This window comes from Podarcis erhardii (genome assembly GCF_964252035.2).
Source record: "Podarcis erhardii genome assembly, chromosome: 5".
Lineage (NCBI taxonomy): Eukaryota > Metazoa > Chordata > Lepidosauria > Squamata > Lacertidae > Podarcis > Podarcis erhardii.
Window position 1 is genome coordinate 11,426,506 of NC_138509.1, and position 19,504 is coordinate 11,446,009.

Below are 19,504 nucleotides of genomic sequence, written 5' to 3' on the forward strand. Positions count from 1 at the left end.
ACCCACCTGGAGACTTGGCTGGCAGCTTTTCTCACAATTGCCTGGTCATTCCACCAAAGCAAGTCCCAGACTGCCACTGGCTGCTTTCTCCAGCTCAATATTGATTAACTATTATGCAATGGAGAAAATATGTTGATATATGTGGAATAAACAAGCAGTCACAAGCCAACCAACAGGTGATTATAATTAAAGCACTTTCCTATATTACTATTACATATTTATTGATGGTGTGAAATATAGGCTCTCTTGACATGCAGGTCTTCTAATTATACAGGCATGGGAGCACCTCTGCAATTATAACAGAAGAGTAAACTGCTGTCATGAAGGTTAAAAATGCTAAATCATTATGGAATTATAATCTTCTGGAAGGCCTCAGAGACCTAAAAGGTGAGTGCTAGCAAACATCTAAGGCAGGGGTCAGCAACCTTTTTCAGCTGTGGGCCGGTCCACCCTCCCTCAGACCATGTGGTGGGCCGGACTGTATTTTGAAAAAAAATATGAACGGATTCCTACGCCCCACAGATAACTTAGAGATGCAGTTTAAATAAAAGCACACATTCTACTCATGTAAAAACACTAGGCAGGCCCCACAAATAACCCAGAGATGCATTTTAAATAAAAGGACACATTCTACTCATGTAAAAACATGCTGATTCCCGGACTGTCTGCAAGCCGGATTTAGAAGGAGATTTGCCGTATCCGGCCCCTGGGCCTTAGGTGGCCTACCCATGGTCTAAGGTATGTTAAGGTCCAATGCCAGGTTAGGGAAGAACACTGGAATGACAATAGGCTCCTTGAGGTGGAAAGATGACATAATGGTGTGAGAAATTCCTTGCCACTGCAGTCAACGGGTGATAAAAGGAAAAAGTGGTCCACTTCCAACTTTTGCCCAGGTCAAAGTGAAAGAACAGTTGGTGGAAATGTAATGAGACTGAAGGTACATTCTTTCACCTTTGGTGGACATGCCCAAGGATTAAGACATTCTGGGAGATGATTTATAATGAAATGAAAAAGGTATTTAAATATACCTTCCTGAAGAAACCAGAGGCCTTTCTCTTGGGCATGGTCGGCCAATTGGTGCCAAAGAAGGACAGAACTTTCTTTATGTATGCTACAGCAGCAGCAAGAATACTCATTGCGAGGTACTGGAAGACACAAGATTTACCAACCCGGGAAGAATGGCAGATGAAGTTGATGGACTATATGGAACTGGCGGAAATGACTGGCAGAATCCGAGACCAGGGAGAAGAGTCGGTGGAGGAAGATTGGAAAAAATTTAAAGATTATTTACAGAAATACTGTAAAATTAAGGAGCTTTAGAACAAAGGTGGAATAAAGTTATATGGCTTTGGCAGAAATGTTAGAAGGAACTAGGTATAGATAGATGGTTAATGCATTAAAAGGGGGGAAAAACTAGGTTACAATATGTTAAAATTAACTATAAGACAGAAAATAGATGAAGATGGAAAGGACTTGCTGAAATAGTTAATTGAAGTGGAATACAAAAAGGGAGGCGTTGAGGAAGTCAATGAAACAAGTGTATGAAAGTTAAGATCGAAAAGATTTGGAAGTGTTTTTAATTGTTTTTGTTTTGTTTTGCTAATTTAATGTTTTATGTAGTGTTTTTGTTTTTGTTTCTGTTTTTCTATGTTTAACTTTTCTTTTTTCTTTTTTGTAATTTCCAAAATTTTAATAAATATTATTTTTTTAAAAAAGTGAAAGAACAGTTGGCAGCTCTGAGTGCCTTCTGTGTAGACACACAATCTGCTGTTTATGCATGCTGCAGGTGCCACTGCCACTTTTGACTTTTGCAGGACCACTGTTGGTCAAAAATATAGAACTGAGTAGGCAGGCAGGGACACAGGAGCAAAGAATGTGGCATTTGCTCTGCCATAGACTCTCACCACCACCACCACCTGGTTTAAGGTAGGGTGGCATGCTGCTTCTGTGCATTCAGTATTGGGAATAATAATCAAAATAATAATAATAAAATTGTATTTATATCCCGCCGTCCCCAGCCGAAGCTGGGCTCAGAGCAGCTAACAACAGTAAAATAATACAGCATTCTAAAATCAATTCATTATAAAATCAGTTCAAATCAAATGAATGGCAACCATTGGGCTAGAGTTCTGTGAGGATTACCAAAGGAGGGGGTCAGGCTGTGCCCTGGCCAAAGGCCTCGTGGAACAGTTCTGTCTTGCAGTCCCTGTGGAAAGATGTCAAGTCCCGCAGGGCCCTAGTCTCTTGTGACAGAGCGTTCCACCAGATCGGAGCCACAGCCAAAAAAGCCCTGGTTCTGGTTGAGGCCAGCCAAACTCCCTGTGGCTTGGGATCTCCAAGATGTTTTTATTTGAAGACTGTAAGGTCCTCCGTGGGACATACCAGGAGAGGCGGTCCCGTAGGTACAAGGGTCCTAGGCCGTATAGGGCTTTAAAGGTAAAAACCAGCACCTTAAATCTGATCCTGTACTACACCGGGAGCCAGTGCAGCTGATATAGCACTGGATGAATGTGATCCCGCGGCAAGGACCCCGTAAGGAATCTCGCCGCGGCATTCTGCACCCGCTGGAGTTTCTGGGTCAGTCTCAAGGGCAGCCCCATGTAGAGCAAGTTACAATAATCCAGTCTGGAGGTGACCGTCGCGTGGATCACAGTGGCAAGGTCAGGGCGAGAGAGGTAAGGAGCCAACTGCTTAGCTTGGCAGAGATGAAATAATGCTGCCTTCGTTATAGCTGCAATCTGCGCCTCCATGGAAAGGAAGGTGTCGAAGATTACACTGAAACTCTTAACGGACAGTGCTGGCACTAATTGCACCCCCACAAGAGATGGGATTCCCCCCCCCCATCCCATATTGTCCCGACCCAGTCAAAGGACCTCTGTCTTCGAAGGATTTAATTTCAACCAGCTCCCACGTAACGATCCAGCCACAGCTTCCAAACATCTGATCAGTGTGTCTGGGGCTGAGTCAGGATGGCCATCCATCAACGGATAGAGTTGGGTGTCATCCGCATACTAATGGCAGCCCAACCCCAAACTCCAGAATGTATTGTGTCCTGAGTAAATAAACCAGTGAAGAGGCTAAGGTGTATTTTTTGTGAACAACCGCCGGTGTCTGTAGCCAGAGAATACAAAGCTCACTCAGCCCCACCCAAACAACCAAATTCAAGTTACAAAATTTCACCCCTCGCATTCATAGATAAGTCTCATGATTCTATTTTGTTCATAATGCGTTTTACAGCATTACATTTCAGAAAATGTCCTTCATTCTAAGAAGAGGCTAGAGGAATAAGCAAAGGCTCGGAATTCAATTGCGGGAAATCGAGTTTTGGAGAGCCTGCTGTTGCAGAATTGTACCCGATTCACTCTGATTTCAGCTGCACCCTTCCACCAAGGAGCTCAGGTCAGCATTCGTGACCCCCCTTTTATTCTTGCAACCCAGTGAGGAAGGTTAGGCCAAATGCCCTGCATTCAAAAGTCAGACACTTTATCCAATATACCACACTGGCTCACTTTACGGATTGGTAAAAACTCTGCCATACCTCATGTGCCGCAGAATCAGGCGTGCTGCGCTGAGGTGCAAAGCTCTCTTCGCCCAAAAGCAGGAAAGATGGGTCGATTTTCACAAAGCTATGCTATGAAGCTGCTGCACACCCCCCCCTGCCCAAAGGTGCTTCACCTCTGTTTGTTTCTTTCCGTCCCTTTGTGGTGCTAACTGAACCCAGGAGTCCCTCACCTCCCAGAGAGCAGTTTCCTAAGCAACCCTTAAAGCTGGCATGTGACTGGGTTGGAGGCATCAGCAGGATAAAGGATAAAATTGTTCTCCGATACTCCCAGGGAGGTGGTTTGTCTAACAAATAATTAATCTGTTGCCTGCCAGGAACATCTACATGTTTCTGACCTCTATGAAGTGCCGCAAGAAGCATAACTGGGGTGGCAGTGGGGATATTGAGATAACTGTAGATTTTTAAAGGGTCATAGGCTGTCATCTCAGATGATAATGACCAGCTATTCTGCTCCATGGTCTAACTGAAGAACGTAGGGCTAGTTGTCTCAGAGGGTTTTTTCCGTTTTGTTGCTGATTGGTTTCTCTGTTAATAATTTGATTCTGTGTGCTGCTCAATTAGTGAAGCACTCAAGGAAATGTTGCCATATGACAGGTGTGATTAAAAGTGTCAGGAACCTCCTTCAAAAAAACAAAAAAACAAAAAACAGAAATGAACAGTGTTTTTCATTGGCAAGGAAAATAGTTCACTTTCCTATTACTGTTCCGTTCTTGTTTAAAAGAAACAACAAAATTATTGTCTGACTTCCTGCCGGGTGCGTCTTATAAGCCTTCCATGACACTTTTGCTTGCTAAATCTAACACCTTTGACACCTGAGGTGTATATTTTTTGGAAGGTACCCTATCTTTTGTCATCGCATTCTTTCTCGTAAATGCTTAAATTCTTTTCAGTGTGGTTTTCTTCATTGCTAAGCCTCTTCTCTCTCCTTAGACCTTCTTCCATAGAATTGCAGAGTGACTCTGTGTTGCCATGCTTGCAGCACCACCTGTCTGTGGCCAAGCAAACTGCAACGTGATGACACTCAAAAGTTATTTTATATAGTAAGAAAAGGGCAAGGGCAAGACTTCCAGATGTTGCTGAACTACAACTCCCATAATCCCTGACTATTGGCTATGCTGCTTAGGAGTGACAGGAACTGCAGTCCAATGGCATCTTGAGAGCTAAAGGTTCCCCACTCTGAGCTAATCCGAGATACTGGATTAAAAATCATGGCGGGGGGGAAGCGCCTTGAATTGAACTTGTTGAACTATTTAGGTACAACACTTCTCTACAATGTACTGTCTCTGGAAAGTAGAGATTTCCCAGGAGACTTCATTAAAGACTACAGAAACAACACAGCGTTGTGCTGAACATTTTTTTCTTATTATTTCCCCCAGTGTTCAATCAATATTAGTGTGGCAGCACATGCAACTCTGGAACTCCCTGCCTATTGAGATCAAGCAGGAGTCTCCACTGCATTCTTTTGGGCGCTTGCTAAAAACAGTATTGTTTAGACAAGCCTACCCAGACACCTAGAAAATTGATTTTAATCTGTTTTAGCATTTTAACTTTGGTATGTTTTAAAGCGGGGTCATGAATTTTCCTCGATTTCATTGTTTTATCTTTGTGTAAAGCACTTTGAGGTTGTTGGGGGTTTCTTTACAATCAAGCAGCGAAATAAAATAAATGATTGTGAAATAAAATAAATAAATTTGTTTACTGGTTATTCCTGATATTGTTGATATGAATTTAGGTAGGCAAATTTTATTTTATTCATTATTTAAGATATGATATTTGATAAATGTGATTGCCTAATAGCAAAAATAAAGAATTTTTAAGATCGGCTTAATTGGGAATTTTAATTTTCATGTGTTCCTTCTTTGATACTAGTAATAGTATTAATAATAATTACTAGTATTATTACTGGTGTTATGAGAGTCAAGGTTATGCTAAGCTAAATTGCTCATCAGTATTCACCACTTTCTAAAGGTCTGCTCTGGTGTATTTGTGGTTAGGAGGCAGGGGCAACATCCCTGTGCATTTTTGCCCCACATGCCCAGTCCCTGACTTGCCCAATGTTGAGTGGGGAAGTCTACCTTCCCTTGAATGTGAGTAGATTTAATTAAAAATCAATGTTCCCTATTGCTTGAAAATCACAAGCGAAGGATGCAAGAATCAGGTTCCTCCAAAGCTGGTTCTATTTAAGTTGTTCATAAATTACCTGGTGGAGTTAGGAGCAAACAGCGAAGTGGCCAGGTGTGTTTTTTTGATGACTCCAAATTGCCCTGTGACAGCTTCCCAAGGATGCAATTTTGCCCTTTATGCTCTCAATGCCCTGTTTGTTTAGCCGTTTATACTGCATAAGCCCTGGCTATTCACTGGCTTCCCAAACAAGCTTACAGCACCGAAATGAGTCTTCAGCAGCCTCCCCATATAGCACAATGGAGCAACTTCTTGGAACTTTTGATGTGGGGATTACAGTTCCAATTTTAGCTTTGGTGGTTTCAAGGTCAGGAAAGCTTCTTAAAATCCTGCCCTTAATTAGAAACGACATACAAATCTTCTTAACCTAAGCCATCTTCATGGCCTCTCTCGGTAATATATTGCTGGGATTGTATTTCATTTATAATGGGACTTGCCTCCATTATAAGGTCAGAGTATCTTCTCCGTTGGGTTAATGATTGCTTATTTTCGCCTCGCAATTCCCCAAAGCAGTTACTTGCTTCTTACAGGCGAGTTTGTTCTATGTTGTTTCAATAAAGACGCCCCCAAATTTATGACAAGTATCTGAAATAATTCCACCAATCCTATGACCTTTCCATGGGGGATTGTTGCTGTGGTTGCATTTATTTATTGAATTTGACTGCCATAGAGTTTACAGTCGTGGGATTCAATCACATACCAGCAAAATGCAGAGCGCACAGTTGAGGTGCAACAGTCTGAAAGTGGCCTTCCTGGTTTCCATGGCACGCATGACAAAGACTGAACCCAGGCCGTTATGCATGGGAAGCAACCATGGTTTCTTTCCCACAAGTCTCTGAGGTTTCTGAGCGTGTCGTGCGGATGCCTGATGATCGTCTTCCAAAGCAACTACTCTATTCCAAACTTAAAAATGGAAAGCGTAATGCTGGTGGTCAACAAAAGAGGTTCAAAGACTGTCTCAGGGCAAATCTGAAAAAACGTAGTATAGATACCAACAGCTGGGAAACACTTGCCTGCGAGCGCTCCAATTGGAGAACAGCCTTTACCAAAGGTGTCATGGGATTTGAAGATGCAGTGGTGCCTCGCAAGACGAAATTAATCCGTTCCGCAAGTCTCTTCGTCTAGCGGTTTTTTCGTCTTGCGAAGCACGGCTATTAGCAGCTTAGCGGCTATTAGCGGCTTTAAGAAAAGGGAAAAAAACTCGCAAGAACTCGCAAGACGTTTTCGTCTTGCGAAGCAAGCCCATAGGGAAATTTGTCTTGTGAAGCACCTCAAAAAACGGAAAACTCTTTCGTCTTGCGAGGCATTCGTCTTGCGGGGCACCACTGTGCTCGAACTCAGGATGCAAGGGAGAAACGTGCTAAGAGGAAGGCACACTTAGCAAATCCACACCGTGATCAACTTCCGGCCGGAAACCTATGTCCCCACTGTGGAAGGACATGTGGATGCAGAAGTGTGGATCCAAAATTGGCCTCCACAGTTACTTACAGACTCATTGTTAAAACCGTGCTTATCTTACTCAGCTATGAGTGATTGCCAAAGAAAGAGAAGAGATTGGGTTAGGTTAGGCACAAATAAGGGAAACTCACTCACTGTTCAGATTTGGGTCTTGTCTCACTGGCTGAGATTAGATTTGTACCTGTTGACACTGTTAGCTGGATTTCTCCTGCGCACACTTAGAACCTGATGGTGTGCAGTGAGATGCACGCAAGCCCATTCACTTCAACGGGATTTAGGTGTGCCTAACTTTGCACAGGACCAAACTGTGACTTAGGACTCAAATTGTAAATTGTTGTAAAGTACGCCATCAGCTCTGCATGATCCTACAAAAGTCCCAGAAAAACAAGAATGGGTACAAAAACTCGCAGAATATGCAGAAATGGCGAAACTTACTGGAAGAATAAGAAATCAAGATAAACTTTTTTTAAAATAAAAGAATGGAAATAATTTATTGAATATTTACAGATAAAGTGTAAACGGATAAAAACATTGGTAGCATTAATGTAATAATAACCTGCAGTTTCACAAGAGTATATATTTCCAGGAGATAAACCAAGGAGCAACTTGAATATGCAGAAGTTATTTTTTAAAAAATAATAATTTAAGGAACCGCAGAAAGAGGGGGAAGGAAGTCAAAATTTGGAAATGTTAAATTGGCTGTCAAACTAATGAAATGTATAAATTTGAAAAGTATAAATAAGAAACTAATAAAAAAGAACTAAAGCCCCCCCAAAAACGCGCTCAGAGAATAGGATAGCTCCTGCGCGAGAGTATATAAGATATTGATACTTAATTGTCTTAGGATTTTAAATTAAGTGATTAATTAATATGTTTAATTTCATAATATGAAGATCTAAGGATGTTACTGTTTAAGTTAAATTATTTTAAGAACTGTGATTTGGAAAACCGTGCAATGAAATTCAACCAAGGGCAAGCGAGGAAGTCACTTAACAATGTTAATAAGTGCAATTTTTAATAAGGCTATGATTTATGTTTGTTTGTTTTATGTGTTAGTTTGCTTATAATGTTGTGAAAACCAATAAAATTATTTTGAAAAAAAGAAAAGAGAGTATATAGGATATCGCTCCTGCGCGCGGATCGCTGAGGGAGCCTTTCCCGGTCGGCGGGCGAGGCCCTCCCGCCGCCTCAGCGCCCCCGACGGGCTTCCTTCCCTGAGGAAGATGCCGGCCCGGCCCGTCAGTAGGCGGGCGCGAGGCGGCGTGCGCCCGCCCCCTTCCCCGCCCCGCTCCGCCTCGCTGTGGTCGGCGGCGGCCAGGCAGGAAGAGGCGGCGGCGGCGGCGGCGGCGACAAGGCCCGGCTGAGGCGAGGAAGCGAAGACAGCGAGCGAGCGAGCGAGTGAGTGGGAGAGAGCGGGCTGGCGGCTGGGCCTACCTGCCTGGGTGAGGCGCTCCCTCGCGCCCCTGGGTGCCTTTCTGAGGGGAGAGAGGGAGGCAGAGAGGCGCCCTCACACCCTCCTCCTCCTCACCGGGCACAGGCTGCCACCGTCGCCCCCGGTCTCACAAGGCCTCACTGGGCTTGGAGCGGGGTGGGGGTGGGGGGGGCTGCCTTCTTCCTCCCCCCCCCCACGTTCACCCCGCCGCCTCTCCTTTTTTGGGCCTGCTCCCCTTTGCTCAAAGGTGGGGGGGGGTTGCAAAGAAACTTGGGGGCCCCTAAGGGAGGTTGTGTGGTTGCGTGCTTTTTGTGTGTGTTCCTGGGATCCTCTGATGAAGGGGTTTGTGTCCCCCCCCTCCCAATAAAATATTTGAGGGGGAAGTTTGAGGGGAATTCCCATTCAAATGGGGTGTGTGTGTGTGTGTACCATGGGGCTTCCCTGAGGCCCCCAATATTTTATTCAAGTTGGGCCCCCCCCGGGTGATATAGAACACAGCAATGATCATAATGGAAGTTGGCATAGAATAATGATAATGGCGATCATTGGCACCCCTGGGATAATGATGGTGCTGATGCTGCACATTTTGTTGGGCCCAGTGTGCATGAAATGCAGATTACAGCATGCTTGTTTTATTATGCATCTGACTTGTCTCCCCGAAAATTACCCCTTCTCCCCCTTCTTGTTTTCACAACATCCCCGCGAAGTGGACCGAGAGGTGCTGAGTGGCCAGGCGGGAGCCAGTATGGCGTAATGGTTTAGACAGTGTTGGACTGGGACCTGGGAGACCAGGGTTTGAATCTGCACTTGGACATAGAATCGTAGAGTTGAGAGGGACCAATTTATCCATCTACAGTGGTGCCTCGCAAGACGAAATTAATCCGTTCCGTGAGGCTCTTCGTCTAGCGGTTTTTTCGTCTTGCGAAGCAAGCCCATTGACAGCTTAGCGGATTAGCGCTATTAGCGGTTTAGCAGCTTTTAGCGGATCAGCTGATAAGCAGCTTAGGGCTTAGGAAAAGAGGGGGAAAAGGGAAAAAACCCCGCAGGAACTCGCAAGACATTTTCGTCTGGCGAAGCAAGCCCATAGGGAAATTCCTTTTGCGAAGCGCCTCCAAAACGGAAAACCCTTTCGTCTAGCGGGTTTTCCGTCTTGCGAGGCGTTCGTCTTGCGGGGCACCACTGTAATCACTACAAACGCATGAATGTTCAGAGGGGTGGGAAATGGTATGAGTGAGGCCACAAGATGCAAGAATGTGCGCTGAGCTCAGAAGGCATAGACATGTTGCAAACCATTTGTGTTTCTTGTGTGTCATGGCTTTTTGGTTCTGTTCGCAGCTCCAGTTTATGTTTTATCTATCTGTGTCTTCCAAATGAGAATTACGTTTTTGACAGTGAGGTTATGCTCCACAAGAAAACTTTTCGTTCTTTAAGATGCTGCAAGGTTGCTATCTAGTGGGCTCCAGTGACATGCTAATAAGGAGTGTGAGTTCTTCTTGGAGTAAACCTATCCTGTATGGGCTTATGTAAATTACACTAATTAAACTTAAGGCCCACTACCCTTATGAAAATATGAGGAAGTAGTACTCTTAATCTTGCTATGCACATCGCAGATTCAAATATCTAAACAGCCATATCTGTGTGTAGTACTGTTAAACAAATAAGCCTCTTTAAACAAGGCTTACTTTTTCAGCAGCCTTTTCATCAGAAACCATGGTGAAGAGGGGAGGAAGGATGAGAGACTGGACAAATAAGATAACATTTTTTCCTTCCTTGTTGCCTTTTGCAAGGTTTCAGAGGGTTTCCCCAGGGTTGTTGTCGTTGTCGTCATTTTGGGACCAAAGTTCCTTGGTCAGGAACACATTAGAAATTATCCTATAGGAATCAGTAGAAATACCGTATTTTTTGCCCTATAGGGTGCACTGGCCCATAGGACGCACCTAGTCCTTTGGAGGGGATTTTTATAAAAAAAATTATTCCCCCCCAGCTGTGGGGCCGTGGAGCCCGAGCTTCCCCTGACCCCAGCCCCCAGAACAGGCTGCTGCCCACAAGCCTTGCAAGGACTCGCAAGGCTTGCGGACATCTGCCCGAAGCACGGGGCGCGCTCTGGAGCGCGCCCCGTGGTTCGGGCTGCAGGCTGCCGCCCGCAAGCCTTGCGCGCCCGGTGGGACCTCCTGCTGGGCGCGCAAGGCTTGCGGACATCTGCCCGAAGCACGGACCTCCCGCTGGGCTCGCTAGGCTTGTGGATAGCTTCCTGAAGCCTGGAGGGCGAGAGGGGTCGGTGCGCACCGACGCCTCTCGCTCTCCAGGCTTCAGCGAAAGCCCGCATTCGCCCCATAGGACGCACACACATTTCCCCTTCATTTTGGAGGGGAAAAAGTGTGTCCTATAGAGCGAAAAATATGGTAGTTGACCCTTTATGTGACCGCTTGCCTGACAAAAGGTTTCCCGAGAACACATTTTATTCGGATAGCAGGACCTGTCAGTAGACCAATCCTATGCAGGTTTATACAGATATAACCCATTGTGTTTAATGGAGATTACAGTGGCACCTCGGGTTACAAACACAGAAATAGTACCTCAGGTTAAGAACTTTGCTTCAGGATGAGAACAGAAATCGCATGGTGGCGGCACGGCGGCAGCAGCGGGAGGCCCCATTAGCTAAAGTGGTGCTTCAGGTTAAGAACAGTTTCAGGTTAAGAACGGACCTCCAGAACGAATTAAGTTCTTATCCTGAGGTACCACTGTACTGTACTCCCAAATAAGTGTGATTAGGATTGTAGCATTACATCATTTGAAGATTGGCATGCTTGCATTTGTCAGAATTTGTTACTTTCTTACTAAGCACTTCTGAATTGACTTTTCAAGGCTTCAGGTTGTTTTATGCCAAATCTTCTTCATAACTGGTTACTTATCCATGAGGAAGTTTACAGGATTATGCTGAGTTGACATGCTGGAAATAGAAGTTGCAAAAAGATTTGTGGTTATTGATTGATCTCTGAAGTTCTTGCTGAATTTCAGTGTCACACAGTGCAAAGCATTAATATGGGTCTTCCCAAGTACTTTCTAATCTTAATCTTTGCAACCCGCTCCCCTCACTGTTAGGATTTAGCCACTTGCCCCAAACCATCACCAGGTGTGTTGAATAGCTGGGCTCAACATTTTATTATGTTTATGCATTAATGAGCCTTAAAACTTTCCCAAGGATGTATTTCCTAAATAACATAGTTTCTCTATGATGGAAAATAAATATGCAGTCACTTGATTGGACCAGCTCAACTCTTACTCCATTTTTACACCTATGAAAGCAGTTCAATCCAAATTTCTGAGGGCTGTTCTTCAGGTACCCTTTGGCATGACAAACATCACCCAGTGTCTGGAGACTGGCCTCTAGAAAGCTCTAGAAGCCAGGGATTGGCTTGCTATTTTCAATTTTTGGCTGAAGCTAACCTTACATCCAATGGGCATAGTAGCCCCACAAACCATTCAGTTTGCTGTTCATAAAACTTCTGATCTCTAGCTGTACAGATTTTCCTTGGGCTCTGCCATTTCTCTGGACTAGGAGAGGGCTAGAGTGGCTCTAAGGCAATGTTTTGCAGATGTTGAACATCAACATCATCTAGGTTCAACCTCCAACCACACACTAATTGATGGAGCACTCTAATTCAGTAAACCAGCTAACTGTCTTTCTGCACTCTTGGTCCAAAAGCACTGCAGAGACTTCACACTGGTGCACCTAAATGCTACTGGAGGGAAGATCTTTAGAAATATAAAGAACATGCAGCACTTAGAGGGCTTGAAACAGTCTTCTTTTGCAGGACCCCAAACCCACCTGTCCTCCCTAGTCCCCTAGACCAGACAAAAGGGAGAAGAAAGGCAGAGTAGGTCACATAGTGCCCCTGAGATAAGCTTAAAGGCAAATTATTAACCCTGCTCTTCTGATGAAAGTAGAGCCAGGACTGTGAGGGACTATTCACTGTGTTAATCTTTATTATTAAGAAATCAAAGCAAGAAGCACATAGAACACCTTATCCAGATGTGTATAATAGAGTGAAAAGAATAAAGTAAATAGAAATAGCATATAGAAAAGTAAAATTGGAATGAATATTATTGAAAGTTGTAGTCGTAACATGTACTCCAAAGAGGAAAAGTACAAAACGTCTTGAGGTCAGTTCCTGGCTGTGATTCCTTGTTGCAGCACAGTACTTGACCACACTGAGAGTGATAGATTCATTTTGACCTGAGAGAAGTAGGAGGAGGGTGGATGGCAGTTAACGGATTGAGGTTGAATCCTGATAAGACAGAAATACTGTTTCTGGGAGGCAGGGGGCAAGTAGGTTCTGAATGGGGTAACTGTGTCCCTAAAGGACCAGGTACTCAACCTTGGGGTCATTTTGGACTCATAGTGGCCATTGGGGTGCAGGTCAATTCTGTGTCCAGAGTGGCTGTCTTCCAGCTCCATCTGGTATGCCAACCAAGACAGTACCTGCTTGCGCACTGTTTCACCAGAGTGGTACATCTCCCACTTGGACTACTGCAGTGTGCTGTACATGGGGCTACCTTTGAAGGTGACTTGGAAACTGCACCTGCCAGTCTGGTGACTGGAACCGCTGGGACCATATAGCGCCAGTCCTAAAAGACCTGCATTGGCTCCCAATATATTCCTGAGCACAATTCAAAGTGTTGATGTTGACCTTTAAAGCCCTTAATGGCTTTGACCCTGAAGGAGTGTCTCTATTTACATCGTTCAGCCTGGACACTAAGGGCCAGCTCTGAGGGTCTTCTGACGGTTCCCTCACTGTGAGAAGTTAAGTTACAGGGAACCATGCAGAGGGCCTTCTCGGTAGTCACACCAGCCCTGTGGAATGCCCTCCTGTCAAGTGTTAAAGAGATAAATAATGATATGATCTTCCGTAGACATCTGAAGGCAGCACTGTATTGGGACGCTTTTAATGTGTGATGTTCTGCTGGTTGTTGTTGTTGTTGTTGTTGTGTTTCTGTATACCCTGTTGGAAGCCAACCCAAGTGGCTGGGGCAACCCAGTCAGATGGGCAGGGTATGATGATGATGATGATGATGATGATGATGATGAAGAATATGATCTGATTATCCTGGCTTACGGGTTTTTTTTTTTTTTTTAAAAAAAAAGATTTTATGCAGTTCTTGGTAAAAGTAGAACATGAGTCACCATCTTGACCTTTTCACAGGGGCACTTGTGTTCATGGTAGGTGCTGCACATGTTCCTTATTTTTATTTTGAATTAAAAAAAGATGCAAATGGATCATCACTTCCAGCAACAGGAGTTCTGCCTGGCAGAGGGCCAGTGAATTTACTGTGAGACATTTCTGCTCCTCCTTAGTCCCCTGCAGAAGGACTTGGGGACCACATCTTCTAGTTCTTACCCGGGTCAGCAGCTTGCTTGCAGAGAAATCTACCCTCCTGGGGGCTGTTGCTGCAAATATGTTGTCTTTACAGAGGAATTAAAGGCAAGAAGAGGCTGCTGGGGAAGGGACAGATCACTCTTGCCAGATATCTGAAATGATCTGTAGAGGTCTTTTGAAATTAGGCTGAGGGCTGCCTTTGGCTCTAGGTCTGCAGGGTGCCACCCCAGGATAGGGGGAAAGGCTGTTGTATAAGACTTTCTAGTTGGAAGGAAAAGCTAGATTTGGCTGATTTCTATTTTTAATATTGTATAGTCTCCAACCAGGTAGGATCAGAAAATAGGTGTTCGTTGCATTCAGCTTTTTTCTAAACACCCTCTTCCCATTTCTGTATCCTGTTACTGGCTTCTGGGTGCAATTCCCTTTTTGTGTGTCTGGGCTGAGGCCTTGAAAGAGATGTCCCATATGGTCCTGTGTCATCCTTTAGAAGAACTCCAGAAGCAGATGAAGCCTGTTGTTTTCCTACCCCCAGCCGTCTCTTCTGCTTACAGTCACTCCAGAGAAGTGACAGTAGCTGGGGAACAAGTGTGGCACACTTAGAGATGTGGTTCCCTGGACGAGACCTTGTCCTTTGTAACTGTCATCTGCTGCCTGGTTTTCCTATCCGCTGATTTTCAGAGGTGGAGGATGCCAGGAGACTCATGTAGTCATACTTCGAGAAGCTTTCAATGAAAGCGATGGCTACTTTGTTTTAATGTCTAAATTAATGACTGATAGCTTCCTGGATGGAAAAATGGGACACAAATATTACAAATAAATAAAAATGTCAGTCCTGTCTCCCCCACAAATGCCATTGTGAGGTTCCTTGCCCACATTTTTGTATAATTAAAGGTAGAAACATACACTTTTGCCTTTAAAAAACAGCAAAAGTTGAGGATCAAGGCCAAGCATTCATACTATCCAGTGCAAACGCTGCAGTATTTTCACTGTTTTTTTTTTTTTTCATTGCAGGGCATCTGTTGCTTGCTGTTCCAGACGATTAACTCCCATGACCAGTAAGGCAGCACAACGGGACCACCCACGAACAAGGGTTGGGTTTCTGCATACCCAGGTGACTCCACAAATATGTAGGAAAAAAAAAAACTGGATTTAAAGCCAAGGTGGGGGAACCCCAACACTGAAAGAATGAGAGAGTTGTGTGTACTGTCATGGAAACATACAGGACGGAGAAGTTGGGATTGTGAGGGTGCATGATATCAAGTATGAATCCCTAACCAAGAATCCTTCAGGCCAGGAGTTAGGAATCCCTGACTTATCAGGCATTGGAATCCCAGACATTGCTCCCCACGATGGAAGGCAATAGAGCTAGTAAAACAATTACAGAGTGTTGAAAAGGGCTATCTACCTTGCTTTTGGTTCTTAGGGTCTCTGCCCCATTTGCAGTTTAAAGGAGACAATTTGTGCTTTTCCTCTTATCCTTTCTCCATTCCCAATCAATAACTTCCACCAAGCAATCTTTTTTTTTTTTTAAAAAAATGATATTTATTACTTTTAAAACATACAAAAAAGAAGAAAAAGAAAAAAGGAACAAAAGGAACAATACAATATAAACAATACAAAACACAACCATAACACCTAAACACAATAAACAAAACAAAACAAAACAAAAACAATTTAAAAACACACATCATACCTTTACCATAATCTATCTTTCATTCCCTTGTTTCATTGACCTCCTCTCACCTCCCTTTTTGTATTCCACTTCTATAAGTTATCTTAGCAATTCCTTTGTCTTAAAATATTTTTAATCTTATTTCCCATTAAAACTAATATACCTATTTACACTTAACCTCTTAAAACATTTCCACTAAGGCCATAAAATTTCATAACAAGATTTTTCTATCCCTCATTAAATTTTACGAAATTTCCCTATATAGACTTTAAATTTTCCAATCTTCTTACACCGTCTCCTCTTCCTGGTCTCGGCCTCTCGACAATTTGTGCTTTTCCTCTTATCCTTTCTCCATTCCCAATCAATAACTTCCACCAAGCAATCTTTAAGCTACAAAAGGTGCATACTGGCCGTAGCTTAAAGAGTCTTGGAGGAAGTGGCAGAAACAAGGCTCAAGCATGTGAACTTTTAGGGACACACTCCACGAATCTATAGTAAAGGTTTGGGTAAGAAAAATATTGCCACTGAAAGTTTTCCCTTTGGGACTGCTCAGACAACAACCAGAAATTGTAATCTCCTGATTGTATACCGTGACAGCTCTTGTTTGGGGCTTGCTGAGTCCAGAATGGAAAATGATGTAGTGATACAGGACTCAGTTAAATGCTGTGGGTTACCGCATGTTTGTTCCTGGGCTGTTGCCAGTCTCTCTCTTCCTGCCCCCGTTTTATTTATTTTTTAATTAATTAAATTATAAATATTATTGATAGACCTTCTATCTCTTAAATTCTAGAAAAGTAAGAGAATGCCAGGAGGGAGGGAAGCAAGCATGCAGTTGGCAAAATAAGAGTGGGACAGTATGAGTCTCTCTGCCCCCTCCCTTAAAAAAAAAGCAAAATGCCATTCCAGTTTATGCTGACATTCTGTGCTATTTATTCATGTTTCATTCTAAAAAAAAAAAAAGAGGCCTAGTGCTTTTCATTTGGAATGCTGTTAAGAAGACATTGCTAAAATGTGTTTCACTGAAAATTAATCCTCAGCTGTGAAAGGTCATCCTTTATTAATCTGCCTGCCAAGAACAACCTAGGGTGCTGCCTTTGAACTTATACATCTATTAATTGTGTGACTCCGTACCTCAGAACCATCTTTCACAGTGGGTGAAGCTTCCTTCCTCAAAGGCATCTCACCCACTATTATCTATTCCCAGTTAACAGCAGCTCATCAGGGTCTTGGACACAGAGAGGCCTTTCCTTGCCTCATACAGTGGTGCCCTGCAAGACGAATGCCTCGCAAGACGGAAAACCCACTAGACGAAAGGGTTTTCCATTTTGGAGGCGCTTCGCAAAACGAATTTCCCTATGGGCTTGCTTCGCAAGACTAAATGTCTTGCGAGTTCCTGTGGGTTCCCCCCCCCTTTTCCTAAGCCGCTAAGCCACTTATCAGCTGATCCGCTGATAAGCCGCTTATCAGCTGATCGGCTAAAAGCCGCTAAACCGCTAAGCTGTCAATGGGCTTGCTTCGCAAGACGAAAAAACCGCTATACGAAGAGAATCGCGGAACGGATTAATTTTGTCTTGCGAGGCACCACTGTACATTCTGGTATCGCTCTAATGAAAGATGTATGGAATTGTACCTGGGACCTTTTGCAGGAAAAACAATGTGATCCCTAAAGGAGAAGTTTTACTCTTCTTTCTACCAACGAGGAGCTGAGCTGATGTTGAGGGAGTGCAGTCTTACTAGAAAATTCTTTCTGTAAGTTTGTTGATGTCATGAGCCCCACGGCATTCTTGGGAATCGTGATTGAGTTGGCAGACTCTGAAGCAGCAGGAGGAAGAAAGATGGGGAATGTAGGCACTCTGGGTTGGACAAAGTATCTCCTCCTTCCACTCTGATTTTGGAACGAGGAGAGGGTATGCCAGCTCTCCCCTCCAACCTTCCTGTGGAGCAGAGAGACCCAGTGGAGAGTGGGAGAAGCTTTGATCAGTCAGGGGCAGAAACTGAACTCATTCAAGAGGCTAGACAGGAGGGCACTGCTTTGTCACCTGGAACCAGGTGCCGCCTTCACAAATGGGAACAATCCCACCCACCCCGAATGTCATGGTATTGCCAGAGAATGCAGGGGAGGAGGAGGAGAGACAAGCAGAGGAAGGGGGGCAGGAAGTGCCAGTGCAGGAAAGGAGGGGAAGTCAGGAGGAGGGAAGGCTCTCAGATGCTGGAGCAGAGCCTCAACCCCGCACAGGAAGCTCTGGCACTGACAGTGATGCATTGCCGGTTCCATCTACTCAGGAAAGGAGAGGGTTAAAGCGCAGGGGGCAGAGACATCAATTGAGAATGCCTCGCCTCTTCTGCTGGAAAAGGGGCGGACGTAAGTCACTTCGGGAATCTGACTCACAGGATTCGGACGCATGATGATGTGTGCTGCTTGTACATATGTAAAATAAAGGATGTATATATGTACCTCTGATTGAGCAGAAGCATTTCTTGCGGAGAGTATTCCCAAGCCATCACACCGAAGGAGTGCACACTTGTAATCTCAACATTCCCAGAAGCCAAGAGAGTCTTGCAAGTGAGAGGGCCTTATTTTAACAGGGAAAGTTGCTGGTACATCTTTGCCATTTCCATCCAGTTCTGAAATTCTTATCCTGCTCCAGAACTCCTGTATCTTGACTCTTGAGTCTGTGTTTGCTTTCCAGCCCATGACATTAAATTGGACCTCTTTCTTTCTTAAAAGCAAGAGCATCTATCTGTGTTGAGCAGGTGATGAGATAGTTGGGATGGCTGTGGCCAAAAATGCAGAAAAGTTTTCAAACTTTGACACACACACACACACATTTATATTTATATATTTATATGCTTAGGCATGTAACATTTTCCTTGTGTTTGCAGGTTCATGTCTTTTAGATTAAAGTGTTCAACTAACGGCGTCATGAGCAGAAGCAAACGTGAAAACAACTTCTATAGTGTAGAGATTGGAGATTCTACTTTCACTGTACTCAAACGATACCAGAATTTAAAACCTATTGGTTCGGGTGCGCAAGGCATAGTATGGTAAGGCTTTTCCTTTTTTAAAAATAGCTCAGTGATGAAATCTCATTTTGTTTAAAATGCAAACATGAGCAAAACTGACTGACGTGCTACTTGAATGCTAGATAGTACTGGTTGCTAGAGAACCATTGCTTTTGTATATATAGTGCCCCAGTCCTTTTATTGTACTTCAAGGTGAAAAGAGGGAATAGAACCAGATACAATGACATCAGGTCACGTAAAGGTCAAGTGTAACTAGGAAGTAGGTGTGACAGGTACAGAATTGGGAGAATAGCAGTTGTATGCACACTCCTGTCCACGAGAACAGCAGCAAAACTCTGCCTCAAACCAATGAAATATCACACCTCATAAAATGTGAGAATAAGTCTCCTGATTGAAAATAACCGCAGAGGGCTATCTTTTTCGGGGAATGGATTAATTAGCCTTTTCCCTTCCTTGCATTTTGCCTCATCTAAATCACCTTCTCTGTCTTGCTTTTCTGCAAGCACGAGGGGAAAAAATTCAGGGACTTTGTATCTTGTCCCTTATGGGTTGGAAAGCGAGCAGGAGAGAATGATTTTGAGAAGACAAAATGTCAGAAGGGAAAAGGGTTAAGCAGCCCACCCGTGGTTCTCTCATTGAAACTAGCAGCCTTCCACAGTTGCTTTTCTTCACTTGGCCAGTGGTTGTGGACAGTTCTGGGCCCCTTGGACAAACCAGTGTATTGAACACTCAGTGGCAGCACCATCTCCACTGTCTACAGCAGGGGTGGAGAACCTTTTCCGCCCAGCAGGTTGGAG

At 44.0% G+C, this 19,504-nt stretch overlaps 1 protein-coding gene across 3 annotated transcripts in view; it reads left to right on the top strand.

Moving 5' to 3' along the window:
• Positions 1-8,467: 8,467 nt before the first annotated feature.
• Positions 8,468-19,504, top strand: part of MAPK8 (mitogen-activated protein kinase 8) — a 32,348-nt gene continuing 21,311 nt past the window's right edge. For 2 of the 3 annotated variants that reach the window (XM_081864372.1, XM_081864374.1), the window contains exons 1-3: positions 8,469-8,599; positions 15,023-15,122; positions 18,567-18,728. In XM_081864372.1, the coding sequence (XP_081720498.1) occupies positions 18,571-18,728 (158 nt within the window). In that variant the 5' untranslated portion in view covers positions 8,469-8,599; positions 15,023-15,122; positions 18,567-18,570. Of the gene's footprint in view, positions 8,600-15,022; positions 15,123-18,566; positions 18,729-19,504 lie in introns of all 3 variants that reach the window. The other variant, XM_081864373.1, reaches the window with a different exon arrangement.